Source organism: Hemiscyllium ocellatum, chromosome 1 (assembly GCF_020745735.1).
Source record: "Hemiscyllium ocellatum isolate sHemOce1 chromosome 1, sHemOce1.pat.X.cur, whole genome shotgun sequence".
In the NCBI taxonomy this organism is placed as follows: Eukaryota; Metazoa; Chordata; class Chondrichthyes; order Orectolobiformes; family Hemiscylliidae; genus Hemiscyllium; species Hemiscyllium ocellatum.
Genome location: NC_083401.1, coordinates 161103398 through 161119174, shown reverse-complemented (window position 1 = coordinate 161119174; position 15777 = coordinate 161103398). Strand labels below are relative to the sequence as shown.

The 15777-nt window shown below is 51.8% G+C and overlaps 1 protein-coding gene across 2 annotated transcripts in view; it reads right to left on the bottom strand.

Annotated features, from left to right (window-relative positions):
• The window catches only part of tmem184c (transmembrane protein 184C), a 47680-nt gene extending 39106 nt beyond the window's left edge, over positions 1-8574 (bottom strand). For both annotated transcript variants that reach the window (XM_060827220.1, XM_060827230.1), the window contains exons 1-3: positions 7670-8574; positions 3735-3865; positions 3587-3623 (exon numbers count right to left, since the gene is read on the bottom strand). In XM_060827220.1, the coding sequence (XP_060683203.1) occupies positions 3587-3623; positions 3735-3865; positions 7670-7786 (285 nt within the window). In that variant the 5' untranslated portion in view covers positions 7787-8574. The remainder of the gene's footprint in view (positions 1-3586; positions 3624-3734; positions 3866-7669) is intronic.
• Between the last annotated feature and the right edge of the window lie 7203 nt (positions 8575-15777).

The following is a 15777-nucleotide window of genomic DNA, read 5'->3' as shown; positions in this document are numbered from 1 at the left end:
AAACTTGCTCACCCAGCCTTCAAGCCCCTCCTTCAGGTCATTTATAAAAATGACAAACAGCAATGGTCCCAAAACAGATCCTTGTGGAACACGGCTAGTAACTGCACTCCAAGATGAACCTTTACCATCAACTACTACCCTCTGTCTCCTTCCAGCCAGCCAATTCCTAATCCAAACCTCTAATGCACCCTCAATGCCATACCTCCGTAATTTTTGCAGTAGCCTACCATGGGGTACATTATCGAACACCTTGCTAAAATCCATATACACCACATCTACTGCTTTAACCTCATCCACTTCCTTGGTCACCTTCTCAAAGAACTCAATAAGGTTTGTGAGGCACGACCTGTCCTTCACAAAACCATGCTGACTATCCTTGATCACATTATTCCTATCCAGATGTTCATAAATCCTATTCCTTACAATTCTCTCCAAGACTTGCCCACAACAGAAGTGAGACTTACTGGCCTATAGTTACTCGGGCTGTCCCTACTCCCCTTCTTGAACAAGGGGACCACATTCGCTATCCTCCAGTCTTCTGGCACTATTCCTGTTGACAATGACGACATAAAAATCAAGGCCAATGGCTCCGCTATCTCCTCCCTAGCTTCCCAGAGAATCCTAGGATAAATGCCATCAGGCCCAGGGGACTTATCTATTTTCACCCTTTCCAGTATTCCCCGGACCTCTTCCCTACATACCTCAAGGCCATCCATTCTAATCACTTGTGACTCAATATTCACATCAGCAACAATGTCCGTTCCTGAGTGAATACTGACGGAAAGTATTGATTTAGTGTCTCTCCAATCTCCTCCGCCTCCATGCACAACTTCCCACTACTATCCTTGACTGGACTGATACCTACCCTAGTCATCCTTTTATTCCTGACATATCTATAGAAAGCCTTTGGGTTTTCCCTAATCCTACCAACCAAGGACTTTACATGTCCCCTTCTCGCTGCTCTTAGCTCTCTCTTTAGATCCTTCCTGGCTACCGTATAACTCTCAATCGCTCCAACTGAACCTTCACGCCTCATCTTTACATAGGCCGCCCTCTTCCCTTTTACAAGGGATTCCAATTCCTTATTAAAGCACAGCTCCCTCACAAGACCCTTTCCTCCCTGCCTGACTGGTACATACTTATCAAGGACACCCAACAGCTGCTCCTTGAACAAGCTCCACATATCACTTGTGTCCTTCCCTTGAAGCCTATTTTTCCAATCCACACATCTTAAGTCATGCCTCACCGCATCATAATTTCCCTGCCCCCAGCTATAACTCCTGCCCTGCAGTGCACACTTATCCCTCTCCATCACTAGAGTAAAAGTCATTGAATGATCACAAAGAAAATATTACTTCAGCACACCCAATGATTTTATCTCAGTTCTATCTATCATATACACTGTACTATAAAAGGTTAGATGTGTACATCAGGTCACTTTCACACTTAACCACTAATGTTTTGAAGAAATGCTCATATGTATGCTGCAACATTAAAGGGAGCTACATTGAGTTCTCCAAACGGGGAATAATAAAACGGAGCTGTTTTATTTTGTTTCAATTATGCCCAAAACACTCAAATGTTTAATTCAGGGATTTTTCCACAATAATCAGTGATGAGACCTCACGGATGTGGTTACATATTGAAATGCAGGTTACTCTGGGTTGATTGTTTGTGAAAACCCTCAAGATCTTGGGTTGACATCAGTGAAAGAATCCATGGAGCTAAATTCAGGTCTTTCTTTAATGCTATTATCAAAACTCTCTCATTATATTTTTTTTTAAAAAGCTGTGAACTGAAATGAGAACGAACTGTATTAAACCAAGGATTTACAAGAACGATCACTTGCTTTGAATGCAAGGAATTTGATAACGGTGTAAGCCTCATTTGTGTGGCTGCTTCATTACAAGTGAAGCTGGCTGATAATAGGTTCTCAGTTCACAAACCGATGACAAAAGGTCCTCTGCCTGCCAACAACTCGATTGGTTGTCAGGTAGCTGAACAGCTGGGCTGTGCAAAAAAAAAACAAAAGCTTTAAGAAAAGAAACTAGCAGACCTACAGCAGCCAATAATACTCTTGACTCTCTTAGCAAGGCACTTTAAACTGAGGAAAACCAGCATATCTGATGTGCAGTAGATGGTCCAAACTGTGACTTTCAATTGGATATATCAGAAACCTTGTAAAAAAAAAAGTGAAATAGCCACGCCATGCCTCCAGCAAACCAATGAAACTATTTGGAATTAAGAGAGAAACCTCAGACAAGCAAGAACTAAACAAATAGGGTTTTGGGAATACACCTGTTTTTCCAGTTTTCCCTCTGTCCATGTGCTCTCTCTCCTCCCCATCCATATTTACAATGTTCATTTGCATGCGCACAAGGTGGGATTTAGAAAGAGTTGAGTTTTAATTTGTAGAGTTTATTGTTCACTCCTGACTGGAATCTATGAGATTCTTGCTAAGTTCTATGCAGAAGTACATTCTGGATCAGTGGTGCTGGAAGAGCACAGCAGTTCAGGCAGCATCCAACGAGCAGCGAAATCGACGTTTCGGGCAAAAGCCCTTCATCATGAAGGGCTTTTGCCCAAAACGTCGATTTCGCTGCTTGTTGGATGCTGCCTGAACTGCTGTGCTCTTCCAGCACCACTGATCCAGAATCTGGTTTCCAGCATCTGCAGTCATTGTTTTTACCTCCTATGCAGAAGTACAGTTGGTCCATGTTTCCTACCAATTCTTACCTAAAAAGAAATAGTAGTTTGGGAATTTTGCATATTTCTTCTAGAATAGAAATAATGTGACAACCGAAGGAATGGCAGGACTCGGATTTCCAGCATGCTCCCCAAGTCATGACGATATCAATTTCCGAAACATACAATGATTAGGTCTTGACACTGAGCATTTAAAAAAAAAACACTTACTTTCTAATCAATTTGTTCAGGTATTACACACTTCTAGACCATGTGGGACTTGAACTGAGACCTCTTGGTCCAAAGTTAGGGACATTATCACTGCAGCACAAGAGGACCAGAGCAAACATTTCCTTCATCTCTGGGTAATCTCAAACCATCACCTTTCCAGTTAGCAGGTGAATATACTGACCCATAAAACAAATGTGAATCATAAAAATACAAGAAACAGCTACTCCATCAGCAACTACAATACAAGGACTACGAACATAAGTTATAGGTGGTATGGGCCATTTGGCAGACTTGATTGTGGCCTTAACTTCACTTTCCTGCCTGCACCAGTAACTCTCATCTCCCTCGTTGATCAAACCTCTGTTGAACTCAGCCTCATTGGTTCAATAATTAAACCTCTGAACGTACCCTGGTGAAGAGAACAGCAAATACTAATAACTCCAAAGAAGAAATTCTTTTTCATTTCTGTCATAAATGGGAGATCCTTTATTTTGAAACTTTGCCTCGTAACTCTGCATTCCTGATACGAGGGAGACCTTATAGTAACATTTTCCGTGGTACGAGACACTCCACAAGTCAGTATTCGGTTAATTGTCTGGTACGTGAAAATATAATTTAATTTAGTGTTCCATAACAACACAAGTTATTCATAACTGTAAAATCTACTTACACTGTCTAAACTGTAAATGGGAACCATCCATAGGATCCTGTAGTCAGAAAATTGACAGTAAATTATGATTTCTAAATAGTTTGCATTTACAGATTTTTTTTTACATGAAAAGCTGATTAATTTTAAAAGCAAAATATACGATAAATACCTTATTATTGGTTTCTGTAATTCTGGCTGAGTGTAATGCACTAGGTGCTGCAAGATTCCCCAAAGTGATATTGGAATTGTCATAAACACAAAAATTCCAGCAGTGAACCACGCTTTATTGTGAGTTCCCACCTGCATTAAAAAAAAACCAAAACTTTTGTGGAAACAAAGTAATGTTTTAAAGTTGCAGTTTTGTTACTGCAATTAAGCCACAGTAAAATCTGATTTAGTCAAATGGTCAGAAAGACATATTTATTTTTGAAACTAACAATGACCGCATTACGAGAAAATATTTCCTAGCATTATCCAACTATATTACTGTGGCTGGCAGTTGAATACGGTACATCAGTACGGTAATACTGTTGAATCAATAACTGCTAAAATACTGACAGTTTGAAGTAGTGCCTGCACACTTCGTCAACGCTTTCAATGACATATTCTTACCCCCCATTTGATTAATCATAGAATCCTTACAGTGTGGAAACAGACCCTTCGGCCCAACAAGTCCACACCGACCCTCCAAAAACTAACCCACCCAGACCTATCCCCTACCCTATAATTCTACATTTTACCTCTGATTTATGCACCTAACCTACACATCCCTGAACACTATGGCCAATTCATCCAACCTGTACATCTTTGGACTGTGGGAGGAAACCGGAGCACCCAGAGGAAACCTATGTACACATAGGGAGAATGTGCAAACTCAACACAGAGTCATCTGTTTTTATTCCTGACGAAGGGCTTTTGCCCGAAATGTCGATTTCGCTGCTCCTCGGATGCTGCCTGAACTGCTGTGCTCTTCCAGCACCACTGATCCAGAATCTGGTTTCCAGCATCTGCAGTCATTGTTTTTACCACAGAGTCATCTGAGGCTGGAATCGAACCCAGGCCCCTGGTGCTGTGAGGCAGCAGTGCCAACCACTGAGCCACTGTGCTGCCCCAATTGGATCGAGTTTATTGATGAGATAACATAGATGGTAGTCAACGGTAGGGCACTTTATGAGATGGCCATGAACCTCTAAGAGGTTTGAGAAGTGCGACAATAACAAACTTGTCAGCAAGTTTGAAATTCATGGAATAAAAGGGACATTGGAGGTATGGAGACAAAGTTGATTGAATCACAAAAAAGCAAAAAGGTAGCAATGAATGATTTTCTCGAATTGGAGGGACATGCACAGTGGGGTTCTCCAGGAGACTGCATTTGGAACAATGCTGTTCCGGAGTTCCACTAGACTAATGCCATTTACAGGTTCGCTGATGACACCATCATAGCCAGTCAAATCTTAGATGGCAACAAAACAGACTACAGACGGGAGATGGAAGGCCTGGAAAAATGGCGCACTGAGAACAACCGAGCTCTCAATGCTGTCAAAACCAAGGAACTCATTATTGACTTTCGACAGGATGTTACTCATGCCCCCCTACACATTAACAGCACAGAGGGGGAACGAGTGGAGTGTGTCAAGCTCCTGGGAGTGGTCATCAACAACAAGCTTTCTTGGACTCTTTATGTGGATGCACTGGTTAGAAAGGCCCAACAACGTCTCCTCTTCCTCAGGCAGCTGAGAAAATTTGGCACGACAGTGAATACCCTTGCCAACTTTTATAGGTGCACCATCGAGAGCATTCTGTCTGGATGTATCACTACCTGGTATGGCAACTGTACCATTCAGGATCAGACACGGTTCCAGAGAGTGGGGAACTCAGCTCGGACAATCACAAAGGCCAACCTCCCATCTACAGAATCCATCTCCCAGGCCCGCTGTAAAGGAAAGGCCGCCAGCATTCTCAAAGATCCATCTCACCCTGGCAATGTTTTTCTACAACCTCTACCATCGGGGAGAAGGTACAGAAGCCTGAACACACGCACCAGCCAGTTTCGTAGCAGTTCCTACCCTACTGTTGCTTGAATACCGAATGGACTCTCAAACTCTTAACATTCGCCTGTACCTGTGTTTTTGTTTTTGCTGCTGTTTACCTGTTATTTACTATCTATGCTACTTAACTCTGTGATCTGCCTGTATTGCTCACAGGACAAAACTTTTCACTGTGTCTCAGTACACGTGACAATAAATTCAATTCAATAATGACTGTGACTTTGGCGTAGAAGACAATTTCCAAACAAGAGTTAATATTGAGTCTGGTATAACAAGGTGGTTGTTCAGAAAAAAACATCTTTCTGGACTCAATATTTCTCACTCCACATCCCATCACACCTGAGTTTCTCTAGTTTTCTGTGTTTGCTTCAGACTTCCAAAAGCCATAGTATTTTATGTTATTCAAGGCATTCAAATGAAATTTAATGAACAGAGGTACAAACTGATGCATTACAGTTGAAGAAAGAAACAGTGGCAATACAAGGGATACATTTCTAAGGGGGAGTAGGATACGTATGCACAAATTGTTGGAAGGTGGCATGACATGCTCAGAAAGCAGTTAAAATGACAGAGAACCCAAAGATTTGTAATTAGTGTCACAGAATACTGTATAACAGCAAGCCAGTTATGAAGAATTTTCTGAAAAGGCAGATTTGACCTGAATTGGAATACTACATTCAAGTTTGGCCACTGAACTTCAGGAAGGACGCAAAAAGTTTAGATCGTGTGCAGGAAAGACTGACAATTGTTACATAGATGAGGACCTTCATATGTTTTAACACATTGAAGATAATGGAGTTATAAACCTGGATACAGAGGGGATTCAACTTGGATGCAAAAGGTCATGAGAGGTTTAGATAGGTAAAAGAGAAACTGTCCCAACAACAGGAGGGTCAAAAACCGAAGGACTGAGATTTGATCTGATTGGTTCTTTTGCAAAAGGTGCCACGAAGGAAAGTGTTTCTCCCCCCCCCCCCCCCCCAACAGTTACAGTGCACTGCGTGAAAGGGTGGTATAGGCAGACTCAGTTGTGGCTTTCAAAACACAACTTAAGTGAAAGCATTTGGAATGCCATGGGAGTAACATTAGATAAATTACAACCCCTAGCCCCAAGAAAGTTGATCGATTGAACTTCCTTCCTTCTGTGCTGTAACTCCCAGTCACCCTTATTAAAGTAATGGAACTTTCCTAAATTGGTCTTGCGGGAGAAAAAGTGTTTCCAGTCGGCCTTCTTGCCCTTTCCAATTGTGCATCAAGTAGAATGTCCCCATCCTTCCATGTTGAAATCCAAACGTACACTCTTCTCCAGTTTCCCAACTCAGGAATATGTATCTGCCCCTTCCCAATCCTCATTTCTTTTCCGTCAAACTCAATCCCGAAAATTGAGCATGTTTCTTCCTGCTCCTTACCCTTTCCTATTACCACGGAATGTATATTTTACATACTCTTAGCCCTTTATGTCTCCACCTTGCTGCTTCTTAGCTGAAGTGCCAATGCTTTCCTTTCTGTCAATTCTTACCTCCCCCTCTCCTATCCTTGACCTGATTTCCATCTCTCCACAACTTGCTTTCATAAAAGAAAGGAGAAAATGAATCATTCCTGGATCTCTTCCCAGCTTATGATCTGCAGCTCAAAATGTATCTGTTACCTGTTACTCCCAAGGTCTAGCATTCAAGAGTCAACTCCACAGACTACTGTCTTCACCACTACACTAACTTCTCTCTAAAGGATTAGACAAAAAAAAGTGTAATACAAGAGAAAAAGGAAGCCAGAAGTTGAAAGACATTAGATAGGAGAGAAAAATATTCAGCTATAAAGGAAGTGGAGTCTCCAATTTAACCCGACCAATGTTCCAGAAGATCCATTAGTAGAAAGGAAATAATTTAAAGAAAACTGATGTTCTAAAACAAGAACAGTACATTTGCCTGCAGGAGTTTCCACATATGCAAATTAAAATAACAAACGATGCCATCCGGTGAAGGCTTCCTACTTATACATTTCACCTTTCAAAAACAGAACTGCCTCACAGTGAAACAGAACAAGATTGTTATGATACCTCAGATTTTCGCAGCTCCCACACACAGAGAGGAACAGCAACCACAACACCTACAAGGTACAGGAATACCACTAAAGGCCGGATCCACCGTCTCCAGTTTCCACAAGTGCATGGCATGATTCAAGGATACAAGTGTAATTCCCTCACCCGATGTACTTCAGTTGATCAGATCCTACTAGACCCACATAGGTAGCCCAATTGTACACTTTCCCCAAGTATAAAATAGTAATGGATGTCCTCATCACATATCCTCGAAATAAACTGGAATCTCATTACAATTAACATACAACAAGGGACATTCCATCTCCAGGACAACTCATATGATGAGAAACCTGTTCCTTTCTGCACCCTACTCCCTGGACCCCCTCACTGCAATGGGCACCCTGCTCCCTGGACCCCCTCACTGCGATGGGCACCCTGCTCCCTGGACCTCCTCACTGCAACGGGCACCCTGCTCCCTGGACCCCCTCACTGCGATGGGCACCCTGCTCCCTGGACCCCCTCACTGCGATGGGCACCCTGCTCCCTGGACCCCCTCACTGCGATGGGCACCCTACTCCCTGGACCCCCTCACTGCAACGGGCACCCTACTCCCTGGACCCCCTCACTGCGATGGGCACCCTACTCCCTGGACCCCCTCACTGCAATGTGCACCCTACTCCCTGGACCCCCTCACTGCAACGGGCACCCTACTCCCTGGACCCCCTCACTGCAACGGGCACCCTACTCCCTGGACCCCCTCACTGCAACGGGCACCCTACTCCCTGGACCCCCTCACTGCAATGTGCACCCTACTCCCTGGACCCCCTCACTGCAACGGGCACCCTACTCCCTGGACCCCCTCACTGCAATGGGCACCCTACTCCCTGGACCCCCTCACTGCAATGGGCACCCTGCTCCCTGGACCCCCTCACTGCGATGGGCACCCTACCCCCTTGGACCCCCCCCCCTCTGCAATGTGCACCCTACCCCCTGGACCACCCCCCTCACTGCAAGGGGCACCCTGCCCCTGCCCCCCTGCCCCTGCCCCCTCTGACCCCTGGCCCCCTGCCCCCTCTGCCCCCTCTGACCCCTGGCCCCCCTGCCCCCTCTGACCCCTGGCCCCCTGCCCCCTCTGACCCCTGGCCCCCTGCCCCCTCTGACCCCTGGCCCCTCTGCCCCCTCTGACCCCTGGCCCCCTGGCCCCCCTGCCCCCTCTGACCTCTGACCTCTGACCCCTGCCCCCCCTGCCCCCCTGCCTGTTACGGCTCGGGCTGTGGAGCTGCTGACGGCTGCAGCCAGCTCCCTGTGTGTCCGCAGCACCGAGGCCTTTCACAACAAACGGCCCGGTTCCCTGACAGCTCCCGCTCCCGCTCCCGGTACCAGCCGCTCGGTGTGAGGTAACCCGATGCCGTGGGCACGGTCAGGGTCAGGGCCAGCGCCGATCAGAGTACACCCTCCCCGGGGGTGATGGATAAACCGGCGCCGCGGTGTAAACACTCCCCTTCCCTCAGGCCCCGGGCCCAACCCCTCACAGGCCCCGCCCATGGCCCACTCCCATTGGTACACCACGGTCACGTGCACCAGCATTCCCCGCGGATTGTCTGGGCCGTCAGTCAATCACGCGGTACCACCCACCGGAAGTAGTCACCGAGAGTGGTCCAGGTGAGCGAGTCGCTGACGTCAGGGGCCAGGTGAGAGCTCGAGCTCCACCCCCAACTCCGCCCCCAAACCCCAAACCCCACCCCCAAACCCCACCCACAAACCACAAACCACACCCCCAAACCCAAACCCCACCCCCAAACCACACCCCCAAACCCCACCCCCAAACCCAAACCCCACCCACAAACCACAAACCACACCCCCAAACCCAAACCCCACCCCCAAACCACAAACCCCACCCCCAAACCCCACCCCCAAACCACACCCCCAAACCCAAACCCAAACCCCACCCACAAACCACAAACCCCACCCCCAAACCCCACCCCCAAACCCAAACCCCACCCACAAACCACAAACCCCACCCCCAAACCCCACCCCCAAACCCAAACCCCACCCACAAACCACAAACCACACCCCCAAACCCCACCCCCAAACCCAAACCCCACCCCAAACCACAAACCCCACCCCCAAACCCCACCCCCAAACCCAAACCACACCCCCAAACCACAAACCCCACCCCCAAACCACAAACCCCACCCCCAAACCCAAACCCCACCCCCAAACCACAAACACCACCCCAAAACACCACCCCCAAACCCCAAACCCCAAACCCCACCCCCACCCCCAAACCCCAAACCCCACCCCCAAACCCCAAACCCAACACCCAAACCCAACCCCCAAACGTCAAACCCAACCCCCAAACCCCGCCCCCAACCCCAAACCCCACCCCCAACCCCCAACCCCACCCCAACCCAAAAACCCACCCCCAAACCTAACCCCAACCCCAAACCCCACCGCTAACCCAAACCCCGCCCCAACCCCAAACCCAAACCCTGCCCCCAACCCCAAACACCGCCCCAAGCCACAAACACCACCCCCACCCCCAAACCCCACCCCCAAACCCCAAACACCGCCCCAAACCCCAAACACCGCCCCAAACCCCAAACACTGCCCCAAACCTCTCCCCCAAACCCCAAACCCCACCCCCAAACCCCTCCCCCAAACCCTACCCCCAAACACCATCCCCAACCCCAAACCCTACCCCCAAACCCCACCCCCAAACCCTACCCCCAAACCCCACACCAACCCAAACCCCACCCCCAAACCCCAACCCCAAACCCAACCCCCAAACCCCACACCAACCCAAACCCCACCCCCAAACCCAACCCCCAAACCCCATCCCCACACCCAAACCCCACCCCTACACCCAAACCCCACCCCCAAACCCCACCCCCAATCCCCACCCCAAACCACAAACACCACCCCCAACCCCAAACCCCACCCCAAACCACAAACTCCACCCCCAAACCACAAACACCACCCCCAACCCCAAACCCCACCCCCAAACCACAAACCCCACCCCCAAACCACAAACACCACACCCAACCCCAAACCCCACACCCAAACCACAAACACCACCCCCATACCACACCCCCAAACCCAAACCCCATCCCCAAACCACAAACCCCACCCCCAAACCACAAACACCACCCCCAAACCCCACTTCCCAAACCCCACCCCCAAACCCAAACCCCACCCCCAAACCACAAACCCCACCCCCAAACACCACCCCCAAACCCAAACCCCACCCCCAAACCACAAACACCACCCCCAAACCCCACCCCCAACCCCCACACCAACCCAAACCCCACCCCCAAACCCAAACCCCACCCCCAAACCACAAACACCACCTCCAAACCCCACCCCCAAACCCCACACCAACCCAAACCCCACCCCAAACCCAAACCCCACCCCCAAACCACAAACACCACCCCCAACCCCAAACCCTACCCCCAAACCCCACCCCCAAACCCAACCCCCAAACCCCACACCAACCCAAACCCCACCCCCAAACCCAACCCCCAAACGCCACCCCCAAACCCAAACCCCATCCCCACACCCACACCCCACCCCCAAACCTCACCCCCAAACCCACAACAACCCAAACCCCACCCCCAAACCACAAACACCACCCCCAACCCCAAACCCCACCCCCAAACCACAAACCCCACCCTCAAACCACAAACACCACACCCAACCCCAAACCCCACACCCAAACCACAAACACCACCCCCAAACCACACCCCCAAACCCAAACCCCATCCCCAAACCACAAACCCCACCCCCAAACCACAAACCCCACCCCCAAACCCCACCCCCAATCCCCACCCCAAACCACAAACACCACCCCCAACCCCAAACCCCACCCCCAAACCACAAACCCCACCCCAATCCACAAACACCACACCCAACCCCAAACCCCACCCCCAAACCACAAACACCACCCCCAAACCACAAACATCACCCCCAAACCCCACTTCCCAAACCCCACCCCCAAACCCAAACCCCACCCCAAACCACAAACACCACCCCCAAACCCAAACCCCACCCCCAAACCACAAACACCACCCCCAAAACCCACCCCCAAACCCACACCAACCCAAACCACACCCCCAAACCCAAACCCCACCCCCAAACCACAAACACCACCCCCAAACCCCACCCCCAAACCCCACACCAACCCAAACCCCACCCCAAACCCAAACCCCACCCCCAAACCACAAACACCACCCCCAACCCCAAACCCCACCCCCAAACCACAAACACCACCCCAACCCCAAACCCCACCCCCAAACCACAAACCCCACACAAACCCTAACACCACCCCCAAACTCAAACCCCACCCCCAAACCACAAACCCCAGCCCAAACCCCACCCCCAAACTAAAACCCCACACCAAACCAAACCCCTCCCCCAAACCCCACACCAACACAAACCCCACCCCCAAACCCAAACCCCACCCCCAAACCACAAACACTACCCCCAACCCCAAACCCCACCCCCAAACCACAAACACCACCCCCAACCCCAAACCCCACCCCCAAACCACAAACCCCACACCAACCCTAACTCCAGCCCCAAACTCAAACCCCAACCCCAAACCCCACCCCCAAACCACACACGCCACCCCCAAACCCCACCCCCAAACTCAAACCCCACTCCCAGACCCCTCCCCCAAACCCCACATCAACCCAAACCCCACCCCCAACCCCAAACCCCACCCCCAAACCCCACACCAACCGAAACCCCACCCCCAAACCACAAACACCACCCCCACCCCCAAACCCCTCCCCCAAACCCCACACCAACCCTAACCCCACACCCAAACCACAAACCCCACCTCCAAACCCCTCCCCCAAACCCCACATCCACCCCCAAACCCAACCCCCAAACCCCAAACCCAAACCCCACCCCCAACCCCCACACCAACCCAAACTCCACCCCAACCCCAAACCCAACCCCCAAACCCCTCCCCCAAACCCAAACCCCACCCCCAAACTCAAACCCAACCCCCAAACCCCACACCCCACACCAACCCAAACCCCACCCCCAAACCCCACACCACCCAAACTCCACCCCCAAACCCAAAGCCCACCCCAAACCACAAACACCACCCCCAACCCCAAACCCTGCCCCCAAACACCACCCCGACCCCAAACCCTACCCCCAAACCCCACCCCCAAACCCAACCCTCAAACCCCACACCAATCCAAACCCCACCCCCAAATCCAAACCCAACCCCCAAATGCCACACCAACCCAAACCCCACCCCCAACCCCAAACTCATCCCACAAACCCCACACCAACGCAAACCCCACCCCAAACCCAAACCCCATCCCCACACCCAAACCCCACCCCCACACCCAAACCCCACCCCCAAACCCAAACCCCACTCCCAATCCCCACCCCCAAACCACAAACACCACCCCCAACCCAAACCCCACCCCCAAACCACAAACACCACCCCCAACCCCAAACCCAACCCCCAAACACAAACACCACCCCCAACCCCAAACCCTACCTCCAAACCCCACACCAACCCAAACCCCACCCCCAAACCCAATCCCCACACCAATCCAAACCCCACACCAACCCAAACCCCTCCCCAAACCCCACACCAACCCAAACCCCACCCCAAACCCAAACTCCACCCCTAAACCACTCCCCCAAACCCCACCCCCAATCCCAACCCCCACCCCAACTCCACCCCCAACCCCAACACCACCCACAACCCAAATCCCACCCCCAAACCAAACCCCACCCCAACCCCAAACCCCACACCCAAACACCAACACCAGCCCCAAACCCCACCGCCAAAACCCGCCCCCAAACTCCAACCCCAAACCCCACCCCCAAACACCAACCCCACCCCATATCCCGACCCAAACCCCAAACACCACCCCAGCCCAAAGCCCCACCCAAAAACCCTAACTTCCAACCCCATACCCCACCCCCAACCCAAAACCCCACCCCCAAACCCCAACACCCAACCACAAACCCTACCCCAACCCCAAACCTCACCCCAAACCCCAACCGCCAACCCCAAACCCCAAACCCCACCCCAAACCCGCCCCAACCTCAAACACCACCCGAAAGCCCAACCCCAACCCCAAATTCCACCCCAAACCCCACCCCAAACCCCACCCCCAAACCCAACCCCAAACCCCAAACCCCACCCAAACCCCACCCCAACCCCAAACCCAAACCCACCCCCAACCCCAAACCCTACCCCAAACCCAACCCCAAACCCCAAACCCCACCCCAAACCCCAAACTCAATCCCACCCCCAACCCCAAACCCCACCCTCATCCCCAAATCCCACCCCCACCCCAAACACCACCCCAAACCCCATCCCCAACTCCAAACCCCAAACCTCAAACCCCACCCTCAACCCAAATCCCACCCCCAATCCCAAACCCAAATCCCAAACCCCACCCCTGACCTAAACCCCAACCCAAACCCCACCCCAATCCAAACCCCACCACCAACCCCAAACCCCACCCCCAACTCCGCCACAACCCCAAACCCAACCATCAACCCCAAACCCCACCCCCAAACCCCAACCCCCAACCCCAATCCCCTCCCCAACCCCACCCACACCCAACATCGCCCCAACCCCAAACTCCACCCCAACCTCAAACCACACCCCCAAATCCCAACCCTCAACCCCAAACCCCAACCTCAAACCCAATACCCAACCCCAAACCACACCCACAACCCCAACCCCACCCCAAACCCCAACCCCAACCAAAAACCCCACCCCAAACGCTATCGCCAACCCCAAACCCCACCCCCAACCCAAAACCCCACCCCAAACCCTAACCCCCAACCCCAAAGCCCACACCCAAACCCCAACACCCAACCCCAAACCCTACCCCAACCTCAAACCCTACCCCAAACCCCAACTCCTAACCCCAGACTCCATCCACAACCCCAAACTCCTCCCCCAACCCAAAACCCCAAGCCCAAACCCTAACCCCCAACCCCAATCCCCACCCCCAACCCAACACCCAACCCCACGCCAAACCGCAATCCCCAATCCCAAACCCCACCCCAACCCAAAGCCCCACTCCCAAACTCTAACCCCTAACCCCAAACCCCACCCCAATCCCAAACCTCACCCCAATCTAAAACCCCACCTCCAAACCCTAACGCCCAAACCCCACTCCAAACCCCATCCCCAACCCCAAACCCCACCCCCAACGGCACCCCCAAACCGCAACCCCCCAACTCCACCCCAACCCCAAACCCCACCCTCAACTCAAAATGGCACCCCCAAACTGCAATCCCCAACTCCACCCCAACCCCAGACCTCACACCAAACTCCACCCCCAACTCCACCCATCATCCCCAAACCCCACACCAAACCCCATCCCCAAACCCCAAACCCCACCCCCAACCCAAACCCCAACCCCAAACCCCACCCCAACCCCAAACCCCACCCCAAACCCCAAATCCCACCCTCAACTCTGCCAGCAACCCCAAAACCTACCACCAACCCCAAACCCCACGCCCAACTCCGCCCCTCACCCCAAACCCCACCACCAATCCCAAACCCCACCCCCAACTCTGCCCCAACCCCAAACCCCACCCCCAAACCCCAACCCCCAACCCCAAACCCCACACCCAACTCCGCCTTAACCCCAAACCCCACCACCAACCCCAAACCCCACACTCAACACCACCCCAACCCCAAACCCAACACCCAACCCCAAACCACAAACACCACCCCCAAATCCCACCCCCAAACCCCACATCAACCCAAACCCCACCCCCAAACCACAAACACCACCCCCAACCCCAAACCCCACCCCCAAACCCCACACCAACCGAAACCCCACCCCCAAACCACAAACACCACCCCCATCCCCAAACCCCTCCCCCAAACCCCAACCCCAACCCAAACTCCACACCCAACCAAAACCCCACCCCCAAATCCTAAACCCCAACCCCAAACCCCACACCAACCCCAAAACCCCACCACAAACCCAACGCCAAACCCCACCCCCAACGAAAAACCCCACCCCAAACCATAACAACCAAACCCAAACCCCAACCCCAACCCCCAACCCCCAAACCCCAAACCCCACTCCCAACCCCAAACGACACCCCCAGACCCCAAACAC